This window comes from Macaca nemestrina, chromosome 15, assembly GCF_043159975.1.
Source record: "Macaca nemestrina isolate mMacNem1 chromosome 15, mMacNem.hap1, whole genome shotgun sequence".
Lineage (NCBI taxonomy): Eukaryota > Metazoa > Chordata > Mammalia > Primates > Cercopithecidae > Macaca > Macaca nemestrina.
Window position 1 is genome coordinate 47,542,268 of NC_092139.1, and position 25,494 is coordinate 47,567,761.

The 25,494-nt window shown below is 40.7% G+C and overlaps 1 protein-coding gene across 8 annotated transcripts in view; it reads right to left on the reverse strand.

Moving 5' to 3' along the window:
- The window catches only part of LOC105481639 (SEL1L2 adaptor subunit of SYVN1 ubiquitin ligase), a 137,690-nt gene that overhangs the window by 59,841 nt on the left and 52,355 nt on the right, over window positions 1–25,494 (reverse strand). For 7 of the 8 annotated variants that reach the window (XR_011613536.1, XM_071079691.1, XM_071079693.1 and 4 more), the window contains 2 exons: window positions 16,603–16,768; window positions 4,008–4,110 (listed from right to left, as the gene is read on the reverse strand). Coding sequence is in view for 7 of the 8 variants with exons in the window: in XM_071079691.1 (XP_070935792.1) it covers window positions 4,008–4,110; window positions 16,603–16,768 (269 nt within the window). In the remaining variant the exon portion in view is untranslated. Of the gene's footprint in view, window positions 1–4,007; window positions 4,111–16,602; window positions 16,769–17,058; window positions 17,097–25,494 lie in introns of those variants that run through there. The other variant, XM_071079692.1, reaches the window with a different exon arrangement.

A 25,494-nucleotide genomic window follows, 5' to 3' on the forward strand; every position in this document is an offset into this window, starting at 1 on the left:
GAGTCTTGCAAGGTCAAAACGTGTCAGAGACAGGGAGTATTTTAGGCATTTATTTTCACTTTTATAACTTCCTTTTTGAAGGTAGAAAGACCAGAAAGCATTAACTTCTACCTGTGACCTTGGCTCAAATACAGGGAAAAAACCCCACAAAAATCTAGCATTGCTTCTGACTCAGGAGAATCAGGAGACTCACCTTTCTGTACAGCCTATCCATGCTGAGGCTAAAATAAGCTGCTCTTGGGCAGAAGCTGGAGCAGAGTAGTCCAGCCAAGAAGGACCTCAGACAGAGAAACATCCAGGTAGGCATTAGAGTCCTGGATGTCAAAACACAGGGTTAGTACTCCAGTGGAACAAAAAGAGGCAGAAAACTGGAGTTCAGGAGATCAAGAAAGAAATTAACCCAGGTCAAAGCAAGCTGAAATTCTGGAGGTGGGAAGGCAAACAAGGTAGATGGTCTCAAGGTCACTAAAGGCAAATGTCTGGCACCCAGGGAGAGGCAACAGGAAGAGAGCCTGGCATCAGGATACAGACTCCCTTGTGCCTTTCTGTCATGTGGCTTCCTGCTGCAACTCTATAGCCTACTGTGACAGGAGGAGCACCAGCATGGACCAGGCACAGAAACCTGAGATAGGCTGCAGGGGCCTCCAGTAGTACACCTAGTATCTCCAGCATTTTATACTCAGTCTCTGGACCTGGAGGGCAGCAACAGGCTGCAAAACAAATCCTTCTAGGTGTCTTGCATTCCAAGGGCAGTGTGGGCATATGAGTTCCCTAGGAGAAAAACCCAAGGTGCTATAAGGGATACTAGAAGCAGGATCCAGGGCTGGAGAAAGTTGCTGATATTAAGATATGGCCTTAAGATTAAGCTAAGATTAAGATATGGGCTGCAATCCCCAAGAGGAAAAAGGTGGGAGAAGCTGGGCAGCAGGGGCAGATCCCGAAAGACAATTTAGTTAGTTATCTGGATCATCTCTACAGGGTCTGGCATTGGATGCTTAGGTGGGTGATGGGGGAGGAAGGGCTCAATGCTTCTGCAGGGCATATCAGAAACTTGGTATAAAACAATGGCTTATCTTCAAAACTTCTTTGCTGATGGGGATTGATTCTTAATGAAGGGCCACCACTCTAGCTGTCAGTGAGGCTTCCTGACTCACTCAGACAAATTTGTTCTCTCTGACATATGCTTGCTTAGTATCTGTACTTTTAACAGTACTAACTCGTTCAGTGATTTTTTCCTACTCATACAAAAGAAGAGGCTGAATGAATGAGTGAATGAACGAATGAATTGGTCCAGGATGTGGGTGTGGAGGAGCCAAAAGGATAGTCTTAACCTATCCTACATCTGGCCTGCCAACCCAGGAAGTAGCAAAGCAAAGAGGGGATAGAACAGAGGAATGAGCGGGAATGAAATTCTTCTCCTTTGGTCAGGAGGGTGTGCAGTCATTTTTTTCTCCACCTGCCCTACGCTTAGGCTTGGCTGCACAGGTATAACTTGCTTAAGGAGACAGTAGGCCATCCTGATAACACGAGAACTTCACCCAGCTTGCCCACAAACTCCTGAGATATCTTTCTATGAGCCCATTAGATTTCAGTTCTCCATTGCTACCAACTCAAAAGGGTCAGGAGGCTGGGCATGGTGGCTCATGCCTGTCTCTACTAAAAATACAAAAATTAGCTGCACGTGGTGGTGGGCCCCTGTAATCTCAGCTACTTGGGAGGTTGAGGCAGGAGAATCACTTGAACCAGGGAGGTGGAGGCTGCAGTGAGCTGAGATTGTGCCACTGCACTCCAGCTTGGGCAGCAGAGTGAGACTCCATCTCAAAAAAAGGTGGTGGGGGGCGGTCAGGAGACTGAGTTCTGGGGCAAGGATGTGGGCAGGACAGTCTTGGTAAGAATAGCGTGAAACTGAATGACACCCAGGTAGGCATGAAGGTTCCCACACTGATGGATGGTCTGCTATTAGGATTGGGTTTTCTACCTGTTCTTTAGGCCAAAGAGGAAGATCCCTTTCAAGGTTAAGTGGATGGTTACCTGGGACCTTCTCAGAGTGATTTTGTCCCATTGGGCCAAATCCAGGATTTCCTTGGACTTGATGTAACACACCTAGTGGGCCCCTTATTTGTGTGGGCTCCCAGGCTATAGTCAGGGGTCATCTGAAATCTCAGGGACCAGCCTCTGCCTGGCGCTCCACATCTGTTTCTTCTAGCTAGGCTGGCTGGAGAATGCTCTGTTCTTACTTATTTAGCCAGTGGGCATGTTAGTGAGATGAGCTCCTATTAGGCTGGATTGTATTTCTGGGATCTGATTTTACCCCATCCTCATTATAACAGCCCCCAGGGACATTCAGTGTGAGGCCCAGGTTTTGCTGGGGTTGGTTGAACCACTCCCTCACTTCTTGCTTGTCTCTTGGGACGAATTACATCATCTTTTTGACTCTCCATTTCCTTATCTGTAATTTGGGGATAATTATCCATGTCTCACAGTATCACTGTGAGCAATGAATAATTTACACATGTAAAGTACCTAAAACAGTAACTAGCACAAAGCAGGTGCTTGATAAATGAAAGTTGTTGATGTTGTCATAACCAGAATCATAGCTGAGTGCTCCTTATCCTCTGTATTTTTATACTTCTCAAAGGTTTGGGTTTTAAGAAGTCATGGACTTTGTTGCTGCCCTGTCTGGGGCTAGCTACCACAGCTCTGGGATGCTTGCCTGTGACTGGTGTGCCTATTCTGTGTAAATACAAGAGATATCTCCTTGTTGGGAGTTCAGGGCCCATACTTTCTTTTCTTTTCTTTCTTTCTTTCTTTCTTTTTTTTTTTTTTTGAGATGCAATCTGGCTTTGTCACCCAGGGGCTACAGTGTTATGGCATGGTCTTGGCTCACTGCAACCTCTGCCTCCTGGGTTCAAGCAGTTCTCCTCCCTCAACCTCCCGAGTAGTTGGGATTACAGGTGCGCACAACCACGTCTGGCTAATTTTGTAGAGATGGGGTTTTACCATATTGGCCAGGCTGGTCTCAAACTCCTGACCTCAAGCTATCTGCCAGCCTTGGCCTCCCACAGAGCTGGGATTACAGGTGTGAGCCACCACGCTTGGCAAGGGCCCACACTTTGTATTATTGGTTTAAAATACCCTTGCTTTCTTTGCCCCCATACCTTCAACTTACCAGTTAGGGGACTCAAGATAAAACTAACACACCTGTATTTCCTGGTTACTATGTGCCAGGCACTATTGTAAAAGCTCAATTGTATTATCCAGGTCACAGAGAGGTTGAGTAACTTATCCAAGTGCACACAGCCAGTAAATGAGAGAGCTAGGATTTGATCCCAAGGCTTTGAGGGGTGACCACAAGTTGTGCCCCTCCACTGGAAGTGTGGGGTGGAGGGAGAAGATATTGCTGTCTCCCCTTTAGACAAAGCAGAAAAGTGATAAGAGAAACAATGAATAGGGAACAAGACCATGTGGTCACAGCTTGGTCACCTCTCAGCTGTCTGTGCTCAACTCACTTTAACATGTTTGAATCTCTGTTTCCAACTTTTTAAAGGGGAAAAATGAAGCTCTTCTTACTGTTCTGGAGATAACATGGAATCGCATACATGAAAGTGCTTTGAAAATCATAAGATACTGTACAAACACCCAGGCAGAATAAAGCATTTTAATACAACAACTTGCTCTAATTCAAATAACACGTTTTATTTCATTTGAATTATCTAATAAATTAAAGCCAAAACAATATTTCCGCATGAATGCTCAGGTCAGTGTCTTCATTCTGAATTTCACTTAATATGGGGACTGCAATCTCACATGCAGTTCTCCTGTTTGTTTACAGTGATAATTTGTGGGATTCTTTCAATTCAATTTGATCCTTTTCAAAACAATAGCTTATGGGCAAATACGCTTACTCATTATCCCAATGAGCTTTTAATGATAAACTACATTTGGGATTTTTCTTTTTTCGTAACCTGGAAATTTAACTTGGCTGAGGTCTCTGTATAAAGACTTACTCTTCTTTTTGTTTTTGGCTTTTAGACTGCTGGAGAACCTTGATGCCCATCTTAAAGAGCTGGTCTCCTTCATCTGTAAAATTTTTCTCTGCTTGCTTTTGTACTGTACATGAATAAACAAGAAAAAATAAAAATAATATTACTTCTATGTTCCATATTTTAAAAATAATGTGCTAATATAATTTGTTGGCATATTAGTTTGAGTTTTGTTCTACTTATTTTTTTAACCTCTGTATTCAAGAAGATCTGTTAATATTATTCCTTAGCTGAGGAGCGGTGGTAGGTCAGAAGGCAGAAGCTGCCTAAAAACGTATTCCCTGCTGGTTTTTGTGAAAGGATCTGGAAGGTGAAGTAGATAGAGAGATGCTCCTGATGGGCGAAGGGATGCTTTCGGTCTAGGGAAGGGATACAAGGTTCTCCAAGCAGAAGGCAGGAGATGCCTGGTATATCGGAGGGGCAGGATATTAGCCCTGCCTGGCAAAGACTCCCGGCTCTTGGCCCTGGCTGGCAAAGATTCTCTTGTCTGAGCATAGCACAGTAAAACTCAGAGCCACAGGATTCCAAAAAAACACGAGGACGTGGGCAACAGGCATCTCCAAGATAACCAGTGTGAATTGCTTTAAAAATTTTATTGACTGGGTGCGGTGGCTCACGCCTGTAATCCCAACACTTTGGGAGGCCACGGCAGGTGGATCACGAGGTCAGGAGTTCAAAACTAGCCAGACCAGCCTGGCCAGGATGGTGAAACCCCATCTCTACTGAAAATACAAAAATTAGCCAGGCATGGTGGCACGCACCTGTAATCCCAGCTACTCAGGAGGCTGAGGCAGAGAATTGCTTGAACCTGGGATGCGGAGGTTGCAGTGAGCTGAGGTCGTGCCACTGCACTCCAGCCTAGGCGACAGAGCCAGACTCTGTCTCAAAAAAAAAAAAAAAATTGTTATTGGCCAGGTGCGGTGGCTCACTCCTGTAATCCCAGCACTTTGGAAGGCCAAGGCAGGCGGATCACTTGAGGTCAGGAGTTTGAGACTAGCCTGGCCAACATAATGAAACCCTGTCTCTACTAAAAAATATAAAAATTAGCTGAGGAGTGACGTGCGCATGTAGTCCCAGTTACCGGGAGGCTGAGATGGGAGAATCCCTTGAACTCAGGAGGCAGAGGTTAGAAGTGAGCTGAGATCACGCCACTGCACTCCAGCCTGTGTGACAGAGCGAGACTCCGTCTCAAAAAAAAAAAAAGCTTTTTCTACCTAAGGCTTTTCCACCTCCCAGGACCCTTTCTAAGACCTGGGGGAAGGCACAGAGAGAGAATACTCATAATAACTTGCCTCGTAGGTTGAGGGCTCAGAATCAGTTTTGTAGAATTCAAGGAAAATGAAGAAATTAAATTTTACCTGCTACAGTGATATTTTCCAAATGTTTATGTAACACTTTGCAATTTAAAAAAAATCATCACCAGTTTATAGTTGGGGAAAGCTGGCTGTGGGACGAGTCAGACTTAAAGATATAAAGATCCTTCCACCAATGTGTGCATGTGCACACACACAATTTCTCTCTCACACACACACACACTCACATACACACACATACTCACACACATGCAACCTTTTACAACATCACAGTGCCTCTTGAAGTCCATTACAACACTTACTGAAATCTTTGATTAGAAGAACCACGCTTGAAGCCGTTTCAAAGGAAAGGCATTTGGGATTTGATGCCTCATTAACAAGACCACAAAGAACAAGTAGCTCTCTTGTTTTTTATCTTTCTGACAAGCAATCAGAGTTGCTCACTTTCCTTTTTAAATTAAATTTAAAAAATTAAAAATTTAAAAACTAAAAACAATTCTTAACTGAAAAACCTATTTAAAATTATTTTGAATACTTCATGTTATCCAACCAATTTAGTAATACCAGGTACTTTCAGGATCTAATTTCTGCTCTGAGTTATCTGTTATCTATACTTCTAATTAAAGGGGGAAAAATAAGGGAGAAAACCTAATAATCTGTGTGTGGAGTAACAACAGTTCCTATGAAAATGCTTTTAGAGAGTGAAAATAAATTTTGAAAGATTGGCTCTGTATACATATACATAGGAGAAATGATTTACCACTACAAATTTCTACCTATGGCTTTTACTTTTATTTGTAATTCTTTTTTGGCTTTCCAAATGTATTGCAATTCAATTATTCTTTTTCTTCACTCTGTTGTCCCGGCTGGAGTGCAGTGGTGAAATCTTGGCTCACTGCAACCTCCCCCTCCTGGGTTCAAGTGATTCTCATGCCTCAGCCTCTGAGTAGCTGGGACTACAGGCGCATGCCACCATGCCCAGCTAATTTTTGTCTTTTTGGTAGAGATGCGGTTTCACCATGTTGGCCAGGCTGGTCTTGAGCTCCTGACCTCAAGTGATCCGCCTGCCTCACCTTCCCAAAATGCTGGGATTACAGGCATGAGCCACCACACTCGGCCTCTGTTTATTAAAATACCAAAAAACTATGATATTGATTGATCAAATTTTCTTTACTATAAGAGCGTTCAGGGCCAAGCGCAGAAACAGTCAAAATAAAAATGGATATGACTTACCTAATGGGAAAAATTATTTACAGGAAACACTTTCAATAATGTCAGGTAAATAAAGTATTACTTTCAATAAACAACCCATTGCTTAAAATACTTGTAACAACTTGCAATAAATTTATTTTAAAGCAAAAAAAATGTATTTATGGACCCAGTTTTCAAATTTTTCATCCGTTGATGTTAACTTATGTTCTCTATCGTATGATTCTGCGTGTTTGTAGCTTTGAGAAGCAGTATAAGCACAGACTCAAGTCAGACTGTCTAGATTTGGAATGTCATTTACTAGGTACCAACTATACAGCCTTGGGAAGATTATTTAACCTCTCAGTGCCTACATCACCGCATTGTAAAATGGGAATTATAATAGCCCCTCCTTCTCAAAAGCAGTGAGAAAGTTAAGTACAAGAACTGAAACCTGCCGAGTATCTAAGTACTTTTTAAGTTTCAGCTCTTATTCCAACATAATCGATTTTGCTTTTGATTCTTCACTTGTTTCATGAACCATATTTCTTTCTGCTAAATTAAAAGTTTTTGAAAATGAATTAAGTCCTTGTAACAAATATACAATAATGCATAATTATATAATTAATAAATAAGAACACAATTCCTGTTATTTCAAATTTTGTTGAGTAGATATTTGAAGAGAGATTTTCTTTCTACTTTTAATACAATTCGTTTACCATTTCTCACAATATGACTGGAGTTATTTATGTTTGACAATGATCTGGAGATTGCAAGTAAACTTGATTATTGTAAATATATTTGCTCTTATTCAAACATATTTGAGTCGATTGCATCTTTGACTAAACTCTTTGCTGAATCATTCTTTCTTGGATGAAGTGTTATTTTTAGTAATGGATCGTTATTCTTCCTCCACATCTAGGATTGTATCTTCCTGACACACATAAGGGCAAATGTGAAGAACTCTTCTGATGCATTATTCACAAAATCTGAAGCTGAAGCTGGTTTATATTAAGTACAATTGAAATTAGATTTTAAAAAAAGGATGCAGTGTCTGTGCAGGCTAGATTTTCTGCAGAGGAAAAGAATTTCCCATTTTTATCTCTTTGTATCATTTTAATGATGAAAGCACCTGATTTTTAGTCAAACTAAGATATTCACCTCGCTCACTTGTTAATTTTTTTTTTAGCTCTATATGATCCTTTATGTGGTTTGTGATGTAAATATAACTTGAGATTCAAAATAATGGAATGTACTATCTTTTTCCTTTTATTTTTCTAGATAGCATTGATTGATTTGTTTTTAAATTTATGTATTAAGGTTTTAGATTTTGTGGTGAAACATATCCAAGACTGAGAAACGCAGCACAGGGCATAGGAAGGAACCAAGCAAGTAGAGAGTTCCAGGAGAGGTTTAGAGTTTTGTAGGGTGGATGGCACTAGAGGGTTGCTCCTTTCCCACAGGCAACAGGGCTGGGCTGTTACATCCCCGCGTCTGTTAGACAATGGCTACAGGCCACCACCAGGATATCATATTTAATCAGCAGCACTTTTATTTCTTAGTGGCTGTAAAACAATGGTGTATCTTATAACTTTTGACATCTTAAATTTGACACAAATATGGTATATGAATTTGAAACAATACATTTCTCTCTAGTTACTGTTTTGGTGGCATTCTACAATTTTTATGGAGTATTTTCATTATCAATTATAAATATTTTCAAATTTCTGTTCTAACTTATTCAAACAATGTTTAGAAGTGTTTATCACACTTTCCAGACATAAAAGGATTTTAAATAATTGTCTACTTATGGCTTGTAATTTTATTGCATTTGGATCAGAGAGCTGAGCAGAATCATATAGATTCCTTGGTTTATGTTGAAACTTGTTTTGTGGTCTTGCGTGTGGCCAATTTTTATACAGGTTCCATTTCTTTACTTTAAAAGATCATATATTCTTGGCTGAGTGCAGGAGCTCACACCTGTAATCCCAGCACTTTGGAAGGCCAAGGTAGGTGAATCACTTGAACCAGCCTGGGCTACATGGGGAAACCCGTTATACTAATAATACAAAAATTAGCTGAGCATAGTGGCATGTTCCTGTAGTCCCGGCTACTCGGGAGGCTGAGGCACAAGAATTGCTTGAACCCGGCAGGTGAAATTTGCAGTGGGCCGAGATTGTGCCACTGCACTCCAGCCTTGGCGACAGAGTGAGACTCTTCCTCAATAAACAAACAAACAAATATATATTCTTTGATTATTGAATTAAATCCCATATATTATTAAATTGAGCTTTATATGTTCAAATCTTTTTGATTTTTAGTAATTTTTTGTTTGCTGAATCTACCAGTTTCTAAGAGATGTTAGAAAATCTTCAACAGTTGTGGATTTGTTCATTTCCTATTGTAAGACTGTTAATTTTTCATTTTTATATTTTGAGGTTATGTTGATGGATACATGCTTAGAATTATCACAACTTCCTTGTGATTGTTCCTTTGAACATTGCATGGTAATTCTCTTTTTCTCCCTATTATTGACTTTACCTTGAAGTCTATTTTGTCTGAAGTTAATATGAGCATTCTTTTAATTAGTGTTGCCTGGGATATCATTTCTATCCAGTTAACCTCAGTTTTTGTGCGTCATGTTTTAAGTATGTTTTTTACAAACAGCAGGTAGTCGAGTATGGTATTTTTCTTTCAGTCTAAGAGTATCTGTTCTTTAACTTTTTTTTTTTTTTTTTTTTTGGACTGCATTCAAGACAATTTCTTCTGATTTTTCTGGTAATTTGTTAATGTTCTCTTCTACTGTGTCTGACCTTCTTAAGCTATCCTTTGATTTTTAATGTGAATGAATACGCTTTTTTTTTTTTTTAGAGACAGGGTCTCACTCTGTTGCCTAGGGCAGTGGTGTGATCATAGCCCACTGTAATCTCAAACTCCTGGGCTGAAGAGATCTTCCCACCTCAGCCTTCCAAGGAGCTGGGACTACTGGTATGTGTCACTATGCTTGGCTAATTTCCTTTTTTCATAGAGACAGACTCTCACTATATTGCTCAGGCTGTTCTCTAATTCTTGGACTTAAGTGATCCTCCCACATCGGCCTCCCAGACGGTTAGGGTTATAGGCGTTTCATTTTTCTTAACTCTAGTGGGTTCTTTTACATGGCTGCTTATTCCTTTGTCAGGATGCCTTGTTTTTATGCTTTCTTAATCATTTTAAAATATATTTATTCTGTAGACTTTTTCAGGTTGTTCTACTCTATCAAGTCTTGAGGTGCTGGCTGGGCATGGTGGCTCACACCTGTAATCCCAGCACTTTGGGAGGCTGAGGCGGGCAGATCACCTGAGGTCAGGAGTTCGAGACCAGCCTGGCCAGCATGGTGAGACCCCGTCTCTACTAAAAATATAAAAATTAGGTGGGCATAGTGGTGCACACCTGTAATCTCAGCTACTCAGGAGGCTAACGTAGGACAATCGCTTGAACCCGGGAGACGGAAACTGCAGTGAGCCGAGATTGCACCACTGCACTCCAGCCTGGGCGACAGAGTGAGACTCCATCTCCATCCCCCCAAAAATACTTGGGGATGCTATGCCTCTTACTGTGTGTGTGCGGTCAGTGTGCATGTACGTTGACTCACTGAGTGGAGTTTTTTCACTTGTGTATTTTGTAAAATCTTCTTGTGAGTTTCTCCCTAGTAAGGCTTCATTTGTGGGAATTGTGAGATTGTTTCTCCAGAGTGAGTTTGTGTTGCTTCTGTCAGGTTTCCAGAGTCATTATTTTATCGACTGAAGAAAAATTTTATATTGGTTTAGAAGTTTTCACCGAAAAAATCAGGTGGCATAAATTCAAATCTAAATCTGTGTGAGGCTCAGGGCTGTGGTGAAGGTTTCACCAGGGAGAGGTTTTTCCCTGTGAGAGCTTCAATAGAGAACAAGTTTCCTTGATATTTGCCTACTATGGCGGGTGGTGATTGGTTGGTTGGTTGGTTTTCCCTAATCTTCTCTTTTGCTGTCTGAACATCTCCATGAAACTCCTAGCTTTCTTCATAGCTCTTCTTTCCCATTCCCTTCTCAAAAGTCCTAATGTCCTTTTTCCTTCCCCTATCTGGGACTTAAAATACAAGGCTCAGCCTTTACCAGCTCTGACTACAACTCCCCAAAACATCAACTACATACTTGCTTTTCATTATTTCTAACATTTGAGGATTTCAGTTCCTTGTGAGCCCAATTCTGCCTTTAAAACATTTAAAGTTATGGCATACTTTAGGCATCATTTTTAGGTATTTGTAGCAAGAGGATTTTCCTTTCGGATCAACCCACCATTTTGCTAGAATGAGAGATCTTTAGAAGTCTTCTTTTAAAATCAATTCACATACATAAAACTGTGGGCTGATTTAAAGAAAAACTTTTAGTAAATACCAGGAAAGGTATTAAATGGTGAGCAGTTTGGGTTCCTTGATAAGCAGACCGTAAGAGTCAGGGTTTTTGTTAAGAAGTGACCTTCAGAACCACATCTAAAGAAGAAGTTGGACTGGGCAGAGGGAGAAACCGTGATGCGGGCTCACATGGCTGCAAGAGAAACACCTGGCTGACCCCACAGGTGGAGCTCTGTGGAGCTAAAATGGCCTGTTAAAGGGTTGTCTCAGGTTAGGGTTAGATAATCCTGCCTGCATACTCCTGTATCAATTGGCCATTGGAAGTGAGCTGCCCCAGGAAGGAGGCATGACCTCAGCTATGCAGCTCTCTGTACCTGAAAACAGTCCCTTCAGAGACTGACTGCCAGAGGCTGTCTGCAGACTGTACTCCCAGCAATTGGGCAGCTAGTTCCTTGTTGAAGGGGGTCTGAAGAGCAGCACTCCACAGTGTCCATTCCAAATATACCGAAAAATAATCAATAAAATGAAATGCAAATATTAAATTTAGCCTAGCTGGTAATAGGCCCCAGAAGCAGCAGAACGGAATGCCAAGACTGACTTAAGACAAGGTTCCAAGATACCTCCCTTTAACCTAGAGCACAGTGGTGATTGGGTGCAATCATCAAAATTAATGATGATTAATTCTTAGGGGTGCCAGGAAGGACATGACCTGTAGTGTCCCAGTGGCCTGCAGGAATATGTTCCACTGTTCCTACTGCATGATTGGTTATTGATTTGTCTTGCTAACAGTTTAATACAAATAATTATTCTTTTAGACTTCATTCTGACTCATATGGAAGAATTAGCTGTTGAAGTTATGGTGTTAAAATACCCTGAGGAAAAGTGAACATGCCATTTTAAAAAAGGTAATGGATGGGAAAGCATCGTGTTCATCTATAAAATACTATCCAAATGTACTCTAAAAAAGTTAAGCCTTATTATTTTTATGTAGCACTATATTGTAATATAGCATACAGAGAATGCTAAATTTGGAGTTAGAAGATCTAGTTTACATCCTAGCTCTCTACAAAAAGAATTCAACTCAATGCAATTCAGCAAATATTTCTTCATTCCAACTGTGCGACAGATACAGTGCCAGGCACAGATCTTGCCTTTAGGCTATGGGGGTATAAATGCTATTTGTTATATGTGGGAAATTCTGGGTAAAGAGACAGGTGGCAAAATTCCAAGAATGGGTAAATAGTTTTCTCTATTTTTAAAATGTAGAGAAATTTATTTATATTCTGAAACTATAATGATGTTAATCTCTTTAATTTTTGGAACAGATTATTATATGTATTTTGTGAGAATTCCATTAAGAATATTTAATCACTAAGAATTAGAAAGAATGTTTGAGAATAAGTTAAATCCCATTTCTCTTTTGTGAAGGACTGGTAGGTCTGTGGAATAGCATTTATAGAACACCTATATCTCACACATATCCTGTGCACAAAATGTTTAAATGGGAACTAAATAAGAATAGACTTCAATAAGGTTCTGAGCCAGTCTGATAATCATGTGTAACCCATATTCTTGTTTCATTCCACAGTTTATGAAGTTCAAACTCTCCTCTAGGGAAGGTAGCTTCTCCACGGCTTCCTCTACTTTCTTAACTCTTAGTTAAATAGGTACTGTTCCCAAGCTGTGTCTCATGGACCCACAGTGAAACTTAGTATCTCCTTGAGTTGTCCCAAAAGGGTATTTACTCTTAAACATTTATGAGGAATACGAATTTTATCTATGATTTCGTAGCACAGAAAGAGAAGATAAGTTATTCCAGGAACAAAAACAATTTTTAATGATCATCTTAGACATTGCTGACTTAAAAATATCAGTTGGAATCCCCCAACTTTGAAGTTTCACTAACTTTTCAATTTAGCACAGCCAATCACCATCTTTCTTGCTCCTCATATCTCCTGTTTCAAAAACAAAATGTCAACATTCCTCTCCCTGGTTCTGCAGGGCAATGTCTTTCCATCCTTGAAGACTTGGCATCAGCTGACACCAGGCTTCTGTGTTGCAGGGAGGTGGGAGAGCAGGAGGGGGTGTTTACCAGCCACGAATGCTTGTTAAGACATGACCCCAGGCCCTCAGCACACTGCCATACAAAGGCAGTGCACACCGTATAAGACATTCTGGTAAATACAATTTTTTCACCTGCATCACATGCAGATTTTTATCTTATCTGTATTTGGTTAGATATTCCTGACCAAACAATTACATTTGCCCACCCACTAATAAGATACCCAGTCACCAATAAAACTCTAAAGATTTATGGTGTATTATTGTGGGCCCTAGGTGCTAAATTTGGCCCATCTTGCTAACTTCTCTAAAAAAGAACATGTGTAAAAGATTGGAAGTGATATGCTTGTCAAAATTTCAAATGACAGAAAGCTAGGAGAGAATAACTAATGAATTCGTTAATGCAATCAATAGGCTGGAATAATGGTCCAGAATGAAGTTTAATCCACGTAAATATAAACTGCCTGTTAATGTAAAATATGCACAGTGAAGTTTAATACACATAAATGTAAAATATTACACTTAAATTCAAAAATGTAGACAAACACATAAGGATTAGGAGACACCTGGTTGTGTTGGTCAATTTCATGTGTCAGTTTGGCTTGGCTATCATCCTTAGTTATTCAAACAGGAATCTAGTTGTTGCTGTGATGCTGTTTTGCAGCTATGATTAAAACCCATCAAAAGGAGATGATTCTAGATAATCTGGGTTGGCCTGAATCCATCAGTTGCAAAGACTTAAGAATGGAGCTGCGGCTTCTCTGAGTAAGAAAAAAAATTCCGCCTGTGAATAGCAGCTTCAGCTTATGCCCAAGAGTTCCAGCCTGTTCTCCCTGATAGCCTGCTGTTTACACATGGGACTTGCCCCGCCAGCCCCACAATCGCATACGCCAATCTCTTACAATAAATTCCTAAGTATAGACATCTCCTACTGTTTTTTGTTTTGTTTTGTTTTCTGGTTGAACCCTGACTTCTACACTGACTTAGTACTTTTAGGTGAGGACCTGTAACGTTCCTTTTTACTGTAAGATTCTGAAACTTAATTTTACTAACTATGCTTCCACTACGTGCCACTAAAAGCTCTTTATCCTTTTAGTTCATCATGCTATCTAATCTCCCCGGTCTGGTGTGTTGGATATCTTCTAATTGCCTTTGCCTTTTTTTTTTTTTTTTTTTTTAGGGGGACGGAGTCTCTCTCCGTTGCCCAGGCTGGAGTGCAGTGGTGCGATCTCGGCTCACTGCAAGCTCCGCCTCCCGGGTTCACGTCATTCTCCCGCCTCAGCCTCCCCAGTAGCCGGGACTACAGGCGCTGCCACCACGCCCGGCTAATTTTTTGTATTTTTAGTAGAGACGGGGTTTCGCCGTGGTAGCCAGGATGGTCTCGATCTCCTGACCTCGTGATCTGCCCACCTCGGCCTTCCAAAATGCTGGGATTATAGACGTCAGCCACCGCGCCCGGCTTTTTTTTTTTTTTTTTTTTTTGAGACAGGGTCTCCCTCTGTCGCCCAGGCTGGAGTGCAGAGGTGCAATCTCAGCTCACTGCAGCCTCCGCCTCCTGGCCTCAAGTGATCTTCCTGCCTCAGCCTCCCAAGTATCTGGGATTACAGGCACATGCCATCACACCCAGCTAATTTTTGTGTTTTTGGTAGATACAAGGTTTCACCATATTGGCCAGGCTGGTCTCAAACTCCTGAGCTTAGGCAATCCTCCCACCTCAGCTTCCTGAAGTGCTGGGATGATAGGCATAGGCCATGGCCGCCGGCCTTTTGATTGCCGTTCTAGATCCCACTCCATCCTGTTCTGTGCCTTGGGACTCTAACCCGTAAGGACCACATCGCATCAATGGACTCCCTTTCCTTTCTGCTTCTGAAGAGATTTGGTCGAAAAGCATCACTAGCAGGAGATATGAAGGGTAAGCAGGAAGTGAGGTGGGGCTGTTTCTTCCCTGCCTCCTCAATCTGGGTCTCTGCAGGCTGGCTTTGTTCTTGACTTGAGGCCATAGTTCTGTCACAGAGCCTTCTCCACATACCTCTAGTAGCCACCACTGCCCTGTGGCACTTCAGGGCCATGGGATGGTAATGCCAGTCCTGCTACTCACCCCAGGGGGAACTTTGTGGTTTCCCTATATCCTGTCTACGCCTTTAGAAATAAATAGTCTCTTTATTAAACTCTTCTCAAATGACTCAATTTAAATGTGCCATTTGTTTCCTGCCAAATCCCTAACTTCAGTTAGCTAAGCATGTCAACATTTCGAAGTCATATCTAGAGCCAATTCTTCAAATGGGCAGTGAACCAGTCTTTTGGAGCTAAATGTGAGGAAAAATACGCTTAAATATTAAGATTTAAAAACGTGAAAATCCTTGTCAAAGCTGGACTCTCAGAAACAACAGAGACTAACATCAATGAGTTCATCCAGCCCCAAAACTATTCTCTTTCTCCTCTATAACCCATGGTTCATAGCCCATGGTTCTCAATTTCTGTCTATTGCTCTTATTAGCAGTGATCACTTTTCTGTATTTACTTGTGTCAGAAGAACACATTTTCTGATGATCAACCTTCCTTATTGTTGTCAGTTCAAATTCTGAATCTAGGCCGGGCGCGGTGGCTCACGCCTGTAATCCCAGCACTTTGGGAGGCCGAGGCGGGCGGATCACAAGGTCAGGAGATCGAGACCACGGTGAAACCCCATCTCTACTAAAAATACAAAAAAAAATGAGCCGGGCGCAGTGGCGGGCGCCTGTAGTCCCAGCTACTCGGGAGGCTGGGGCAGGAGAATGGCGTGAACCCAGGAGGCAGGGCTTGCAGTGAGCCAGGATCGCGCCACTGCACTCCAGCTTGGGCGACAGAGCAAGACTCCGTCTCAAAAAAAAAAAAAAAAAAAAAAAAAAAAACAAATTCTGAATCTAAAATATTGGGTAACAGCCTGGGCAACATAGCAAGCCTCATCTCTACTAAAAATTTAAAAAATTAGTTGGGCGTGGTGGCGCAGGCCTATAGTCCCAGCTACTCAGGAGGCTGAGACAGGAGTATCTCTCTCTCTCTCTCTCTCTCTCTCTCTCTCTCTCTTTTTTTTTTGACATAGTCTCTGTCTCTGTCGCCCAGGCTGGAGTGCAGTGGCGAGATCTCGGCTCACTGCAAGCTCCGCCACCCGGGTTCACGCCATTCTCCTGCCTCAGCCTCCCAAGTAGCTGGGACTATAGGTGCCACCATGCCCGGCTAATTTTTGTATTTTTAGTAGAGACGGGGTTTCACCATGGTAGCTAGGATGGCCTCCATCTCCTGACCTCGTGATCCGCCCGCCCCAGCCTCCAGAAGTGCTGGGATTACAGGTGTGAGCCACCTCGCATGGCCTGACAGGAGTATCTCTTGAGCCCAAGGTGCAGAGGATGCAGCGAGCCAAGATCATGCAGCTGCACTCCAGCCTGGATAACAGAGTGAGACCCTGTCTCAAAAAAATAAAATAAATTAAAATAAAACAAAGGTAGAAGCCTGCAGAATTTAATGCTTTTGTGTGTATAAATATTTATGACTATATCCTAAGACTTCTCAGAAAGCAGCTCTAAAATTTGATTTTATATTGCATGTAGTCATTTTAAATTTACATGTGAAAAGATATTCTACTTACAATGATTCTTATTTCTCAAGATATCTTTATTTTGAATTCCTTTTATTCTTATTTTACGTTGATTCTTCTTTTTTTCTAAGAGATTTTCTCTTTTATTGATTACATTACTTGATGTTCTTTGTTCCAATATGTGTGGTAAATATTGTTTGATTTCGTTCGCTGATACCTACAAAGAAAAAGACTGTTGCTCATTTTGTTCATGTGTGAGTTTTTTCAAATGAAACAAAGGAAAGTGAAAAATTCATATATTCATGGCAAAAATACAAGCTTAATGCAATTACTCTAATTCTTGCTTTTTTCAAATCAAAATGACAGATGGCTTACTTCACTTTAGAAATCCATATGTTTTATGAATAAAAACCTTTTAAACCTATTATATTGTCATCTGAACTGCAGAGTCAAGCATTAAAAGCTAAATGTTATAAATAAAATAGTAGGAGAATTTAACCAATTTACCTTCCACTGGTAAGTTGTCATGGTAATGTCAATTGTGTTAGCTAAAAAAAATGAAGATGTTAATATTGCCTTACACATTACAACAAATTTATAATGGGTGGGAAGTATAGAAAATCTTCTGATTGACTTTAAAGTAACAATATTTCCCAAAATATTAAAACAATATTTCCCAAAGGTCCTTTTCAGAAGTTATATAATTACAATTAATCTTTTTTAAGTAGGGTAATAGGTTTAAGGGATTACTTCTGAGTAGTAGAAAATAATGCAGGAATTAAGGGAGAAAATTAAAGCTTTATGAAAGTAAATATTCATGATTTACCTACATAATTTTCAGGGTAAATTACATTGAAAGATTAAAATTTTTCCTTTGTCAATTATTACTATCATTATTATTATTTTTGAGACGGAGTCTCACTCTGTCACCCACGCTGCGATCTCGGCTCATTGCAACCTCCGCCTCCCGGGATCAAGCGATTGTCCTGCCTCAGCCTCCTGAGTAACTGAGACTACAGGCGCATGCCACCACGCCTGGCTAATTTTTGTATTTTTAGTAGAAACAGGGTTTCACCATGTTGGCCAGGTTGTTCTCAAACTTCTGACCTCTGGTGATCTGCCCTCCTCGGCCTCCCAAAGTGCTGGGAATACAGGCATGAGCCACCACACCTGGCCTTCTTTGTGAATTACTACTTCTAAGAATCAAGATTTTTTGTTTGATTTTTTTTCCTTTTCTTCAGTATAGTTTAAACTTCCTTTTCTGGCATGCTTAAATCCTTTGAGGTGGTAGCAAAGACATCAGGGCAATGACCCAGGGGCCAGAGCAAGCAGAGACATGAAGCCATGTAAAGGACTTTTTAACAACAACTTTAGGCTAGGCATGGTGGCTCACACCTGTAATCCCAGCATTGTATGAGACCGAGGTGTCTGGATTGCCTGAGGTCAGGAGTTCGAGACCAGCCTGGCCAACATGAAACCCTGTTGCTACTAAAAAAACAAAAAAATTAGCCAGGCCTGGTGGTGCGTGCCTGTAATCCCAACTACTCGGAAGGCGAGGCAGGAGAATCGCTTGAACCCTGGAGGCGAAGGTTACAGGGAGCTGAGATCGCACCACTGTACTCTAGCCTGGCAACAGAGTGACTCTCAAAAAATAAAATAAAAATAAAAACAGCTTTAATGAGACATAATTCACATATTATAAATTATATATTAACCCACTTAAAGTGTACAATTCAATGATTGTTTAGAATATTCACAGACTTGTGCAACCATTATCATGGTCAGTTTTAAAACATTTTTATCACCTTAAGAAAAAAACCACAAATCCTTTAGCTATCTCCTTCCCTTCCCTGTACTCCCATCCTCCCTACCCCAACCCTAAGCAACCACTAATCTATGCTTTATCTTTATAGATTTGTCTATTGTGGGACATTGATATGAATAGAATCATATAGTATGTGATTTTTTTGTGTGACTGGCTTCTTTCACCTAGATTTGTTTTCAAGGTTGATCCATGTTGTAGCATATATCAGCACTTCAATTCTTTCTATGGCTAAATTAAATAAAATATGCTCCATGCTGTCATTCAGAGACCCAAACAGATATTAAATAGATACTGTGCCAGCTTCAACATGTGGATTCCAAGGTCTCCCGGAGCATCAGTATCTAGCAGACAGAAAGAGAAAGAGCCTGGAAGATTATGTGGAGAAAAGGTTTCTGTTTTGTTTTGCTTTGTGTCATTTGGCTTGCTTTGCTTTCTTGGTTTGCTTTGCTTTCTTTAATAGGCCAGACCTGGAAGGGGCACATAGTGCTTTTAGCCACTTTCTTTTTTAAAATTTTAATTAAAATTTATTAGATGTTTAGTAAGTACATAATAGCTCAGTAAACATAAGGTTTTTTTGGTTTGTTTGTTTGTTTAAATTTCCACAGGTTTTGGGGGAACAGGTGGTATCTGGTTACACGAGTAAGTTCTTCAGTGGTGATTTGTGAGATTTTGGTGCACACATTACCCAAGCAGTATACACGGAACCCCATTTGTAGCCTTTTATTCCTCACCCTCTTCCCACCCTTTCCCCCCAGTTCCCCCAAAGTCCATTGTGTCATTCTTATGGCTTTGCATCCTCATAGCTTAGCTCCCACTTATGAGTGACAACATCCAATGTTTGGTTTTCCATTCCTGAGTTACTTCGCTTGTAATAATATTATCCAGTCCCATCCAAGTTACTTTGAATGCTGTTAACTCATTCCTTTTTATGACTGAGTAGTATTCCATATATATATAGAGAGAGAGAGAGAGTGTAGTATTCCATGTATACATATAACATATACAGATATGTGTATCTATACACATAACATATATACATATATGTACACATATATACACATATGTATATATGTTATTGTATAGATACACATATGTATATATGCATATATGTTATGTGTATAGATACAATATGTATATATGTTATATATAGATGCATATATGTATATGTGTATACATGTATATATGTAATATATACACATATGTGATATATATGTATATATGTAATGTATATACATATATATGTGTATCTATATCACAGTTTATCTGCTCATTGATTGATGGGCATTTGGGCTGGTTCCATATTTTTGCAATTGTGAATTGTGCTGCTATAAACCTGTGTGCAAGCATCTTTTTTGTATAATATCTTTTCATCTGGGTAGATACCCAGTAGTGGGATTGCTGGATCAAATGGTAGTTCTACTTTTAGTTCTTTAAGGAATCTTCACAGTTTTCCACAGTGGTTGTTCTAGTTTACATTCCCACAGCAGTGTAGAAGTATTCCCTTTTCACCACATCCATGCCAACATCTATTATTTTTTGATTTTTTTGATTATGGCCATTCTTGCAGGAGTAAGCTGGTATCACATTGTGGTTTTGATTTGCATTTCCTGCTTTCAGCCACTTTCTGTTAGCCCCACCTAACTGCAAGAGGTCTGAGAAACATAATCTATTTAGGTATCTGGAAGAAGAGAACACGGACTTTCATGAGCATCCTGCACTCTCTGGTATAGTGGAATTGTATGTTATTGCCATTTAACTTTAACTTTTCCGTTCAACAATAACTAGCATCTAAGTTGAGGAGGCAGTACAAGTTTGGCAAATGCCTGTGATTGTCTGATGTTTCTACTGGCTTCTTTACAGAGGCCAGTGTTTCTTGACTTTGGGTTTCTCCCTCATCCAGAACAACAGCAGAACATTGTCAGAGAGACCAAGTGTTAGGGAGCCTTGGAAGACAGAGAGGCTTTCTCTGACTCTCCAAGGCATCCAGAGATTAAATAATTTAATAACAAGCATTTTTGGAGTATCACTCTCAGTCCCTGCTCTCAGAACTAGGGAAACAGTCACAAACAAACAACTAAACAAAGTCTCTGCCCTCTTGCAGCTGATTTTCTGCCAGGGAAGATAATAGTCAACTGATAAAAGGAGGTGTTTTTAAAAAGGGAAAGGGGAAAGAAGTGATAAAAGTTAGTGTTATTTGATACAAGGTGGTCAGGGAGAAGTTCTATGATTACATTTGAGTAGACCCCTGTGGGAAGGGAGGGAGTTAGCCAGGCAAATAAACCTCAGGAAGGGAGTTCTGACAGAGGGAATGGCAAACACAAAGGCGCTGAAGCAGGAACACACAGGTGTGCAAGGAAGACAGGGTAACTGGAGCAGAGTGAGTGGGGTGGGGAGAGGGGGGAATAATGAGGCAGAGAGGCAGTGCTGAGGCCAGGCTCAGGACTGGGAGTCGTGTTCTGTGTGAACGGGAGCCCTGTGGAGGGTTCTGAGCAGAGGAGTGATATTGACTGACTTAAATTTCAGAAGTATCATTCTGGCTCATTTGTGAAGAATATGATATCGTAGAGATGGAGTGGGGAAAAGAGACCAATTGAAATAAGCCACTTGAGAATTGATGGTGACAGTGAAGAAAGAAGATGATAGAGGGGGAAATGGTGATAGTGGTTGTGGTTGGTTTCTGGAGATATTCCAGAAACATTGCTGACAAGATTTTCTGTTGAAGAGCTTATCATGTGAATTTTAGTTTTTAAACAGGAAATGCAATACAAGCATGTTTGTAAAACTCTCCTGGGCTCATCTATAGACTAGCTATAGCTCTTCATCAGAAAAAGAAGCTGTGTTTAGATAGTGTCTTACATCTTCACTTGCCCTTCTGCCTCTTCACTTCCCTGTATCTTGAAGATCTGAAATAGCCTTTGCCAAAATTATGACAGGGAGAAAATTATGACAGTGAAAGGGATCTGACCTAACCAACTCCATCTTACCTTTAACCTCCAAACTGCCTTTGGTCATTCCTGGGTGTGAGCCAAGCTAACTTTGGGAGAAATGATAATGGCCCTTCCCAAAAACTAAACCACCTTTGTAAAACTAGGTTAGGAGGATGAAAGGGGCCCAAATTCTGCCAAGATGTAGGCATAGTTCAATGATTACCAGCCACTATTCTAGAGGTCACAAGATTTACAACTTCCCCAATGAGTCCTGTAAATAACGTCACTATTGTAGAACGTAAGATTGGCCTTTTGAGATGTCTTTTGAGGCCCACCTGTACCAGTGACTCCTCTGTGGTCCCCATCCAGAACTGGATTCAGTGCATAAAGACTGTTTTCCACACCCAGATGATTACATCCCCAACAAATCAGCAGCACCCATTCCCTACCCTCCTGTGCGTCAAACTATCCTTGAAAATCCCTAGCCTTGGAATTTTCAGGGAGGTTGATTTGAGTGATAATAAAACTCCGGTTTCCCATTTAGCCAGCTCTATGTGTATTAAGCCCTTTTTCTATTGCAGTTCCCCTGTCTTGATACATCTATTTGGGCAGAAGGCAAGATGAACCCATTGGGTGGTTACAGATTCACACTGGATAAGTTTTTCTCAAGCATCCCTTTGAACATATCACTGCCCAACTCAAGTCTTCAGTTCTCAGGCACAACACCATAAAATCAAACCACTTTGCACAAAATCTAAGATTCCTCACAGTCTGACCTAAAAATGTCACAGTGAGCTTGTTTTGTTACTACTACCACACCTACACAAACACTGGTGACAGCCAAACTCTTCTACTCGCTGTTCCACAGATAGATTCTTTCCTACTTCCTTGTTTTTTTACTTAGAGAGTTTTCATTGTCTCTTCTTTCCTGTTATCTCCAATATTACTCCTGGTTCAAGGCCCAACTAAGAATCTTTTTCCCCAAGACTCATCAGTATCACTGTGACCCACCGTGATGGCCCTCCCTCTGAATTTGTAGTTTCCTTTCTTCTTGGTTAGTAGTAGTAAGACAGCCAAATGCCTAGGCAGGTAAAAAAGGGGTCCTCGGAGAATCTCCAACCTGCCCAGGTGTTTACATCAGATGCTTTCGTGCAGATGAGAGCCTGGAGCTCCACGTGCACACTGGGGGGAGTGGGTGGAGCCAGGAGGAATTCGTGCCTTACAAAGTGTAGGAGCCTGCTCTCTTCAGCTCGTGTGGTGACCCAGGAATCAATCTGGGAGGTGGTGGAGGCTGGTTACCAGAAACTCCATCTCGCTTTGCTGAGTTTATTTTTTCCTTTTTGCCCAATAAAACCCTGCTCTACTCACCCTTCTATGTGTCCATGTGCCTGAGTTTTCCTGATCCAGTGACAAGAACCTGGGTTTTAGCTGAACTAAGGAGCAAAATTCTGCAACACAGTAGCTCACTGCTCTGCCTTCTCTAAAGCTAACCTCCTAATACATCACATATTTCATGTTTTATCTACTCAATTATTTATAGATACTTTGTAAACATTTTGATATATTTCTCATGTAAAATAGGCTGCCTTGAGTCAAGGGAAACTTAATGAATAGGTGAATTTCTTTATTTTGGGGAACCGTCTTGTTTCCTTAAAGGCAGGAAGGTGTTTCACAAGAGAAACTAAAAAGGACAGAAGGTTTCGAGCAAAGAAAGTTTTAATTTATCTTGCTACACGTTTAAGTGTAATTTATTTGTGGCTAATGTCTGCTTTTTGTTCCTAGAGACACTTCCAAAGCAGGACCCAGTCCTATGGTACTATGCTTGAAGGCAAAAACAAACAAACCCACAAACAAAAACAGTGCTGGGAGGCAGAAAACCTTTTTTCTTTTTTCTTTTTTTTTTGAGACGGAGTTTTGCTCTGTCGCCCAGGCTGGAGAGTAGTGGTGCAATTTCAGCTCACTGCAACCTCCGCCTCCTGGGTTCAAGCGATTCTCTTGCCTCAGCCTCCTGAGTAGCTGGGATTACAGGTGCACACCACCACGCCCAGCTAATTTTTGTATTTTTAGTAGAGATGGGGTTTCACCATGTTGGTCAGGCTCATCTCAAACCCCTGACCTTGTGCTCAGCCCACCTCAGCCTCCCAAAGTGCTGGGATTACAGGTGTGAGCCACTATGCCCGGCCCAGAAAACCTTTTTATAGCTTCTAGTTTAAAAGAGTCTGTCAGTCTGCTAAGGCTAGACTTTGACTTAAGAGTTTTTACATTGTTTGCTTGGATGAAAATTAGTTTTATTCTCAAAACAACACACAATTTAACTTTTCGAACACAAGAAACTTTGAGTACATGTTAACATATAAACAGATATCTTATTCACAATCATCTATTCCAGTTGCTCACACCCCAAAATAAATGCTATAGATTGTAAGAATTTAATTGACATTGCTCACATCGTATTTTCTGTTTACCACTTATTAGCTGTGTCTAACTGTGAGCATTAATTAACCTCTCTGTGACTCAGTTTACCCCTCTATAAAATAGCGGTAATAAATTGCCTATTTCATTGGGTTGTTTTGAGGATTAAATGAGTTAATACATGTGAAGAGCCTTGGACACTGCAAGCAGTCAATAAACATTAACTGTTATTATTATATTAACTATATATGTTTTGTGTTTAAATACGTTTTTCTGTTTTTCTGTTTCAGATTCTAAAATACTAGAATCTGGGTCCTCTGGCTGTTTAATTTGCTCTGTTTGTCAGTAAATGCAGGTGTTCTGAGCCTTGGAAATCAGTAAACATCATTTGTTTTATTGAAATATAGTGGGTTTTCTCTTCTTTTTTTTTTTCGAGATGAAAAAAAAGGAGTGAGCTGGGGTGCAGTGGGGGTACAACCTCAGCTCACTCTAACCTCCACCTCCCAGGTTCAAGCGATTTTCCGGTCTCAGCCTCCTGAGTAGCTGGGATTACAAGCCCATGCCACTGTGCCTGGCTAATTTTTTGTATCTTTAGTAGAGATGGGGTTTCACCATGTTGGCCAGGCTGGTCTTGAACCCCTGACCTCGTGATCCACCTGCCTTGGCCTCCCAAAGCACTGGGATTACAGGCAAGAGCCACCACACCTGGCCAAAATATAGTGTTTTTTTAATCTCTTAAGCAGAATATCTTAAAAATGTTTTATTAGTAGAAAATACTTATATGTCATATATTTTCTGAACTAATATCTTTGAAAGACACTGAACAGCAATTTTAGCATATCCTAGGACCCTGTGGCTGCCTAGGCTGTATTTGATGCTAAATATTTCAGCCCCCAAATCCCATACTTATTCTTTAATAGAATTTCAATAGCAGCAACGTGACTGATGCTAATGGGACTATTTTAATAGACTCCTCAAATAGTTTTTTGAGAGGCAACAGGTCTAAAATAGTCATGTAATGAAACACCCTTATTCTTTTTTTTTTTTTTTTTTTTTGAGACGGAGTTTTGTTTTTGTTGCCCAGGCTGGAGTACAATGGCGTGGTCTCAGCTCACTGCAACCTCCACCTCCCAAATTCAAGCAATTCTCATGCCTCAGCCTCCCAAGTAGCTGGGATTACAGGCATGTGCCACCATGCCCGGCTAATTTTTGTATTTTTAGTAGAGATGGGGTTTCGCCGTGTTGGCCAGGCTGGTCCCAAACTCCTGGCCTCAGATGATCCATCTGCCTCAGCCTCCCAAAGTGCTGGGATTACAGGCGTGAACCACCGTGCCCAGCCAACACCCCTATTCTTTAAGAGTTATACAAAAAGCACTGATTCACTCATTCAATACATTTATGCTAGGCATTCACTAGGAATTGAAGATACAGTGACACACAAGACAGAAGCATTTTCTGATCGTATGGAGCTTCCATTTGTCTGTAAGAAAGGCAACAACCAGTAAATAAATAAACAAACAAGTTAGTATCAGATATCCATACATGCTATGAAAAGAATAAAGCAAGAAAATGTAAAAAAGTGAAATACGGGGTGAAGAGGGGTTGGTGCATAATTTTGATTGGGTGCCCAAGAAAAGCCTTACAGAAGAGGTGACTTTGGAGCCAAGAATTTAATGATAAAAAAGCAGTTCTGCAAAGATATGAAGGCAGAGCATTCTGGGCAGAAAGGACAGCAAGTACCAATGCCCTAAAGTGGGAACAACCTTGTATGTTCCAGGA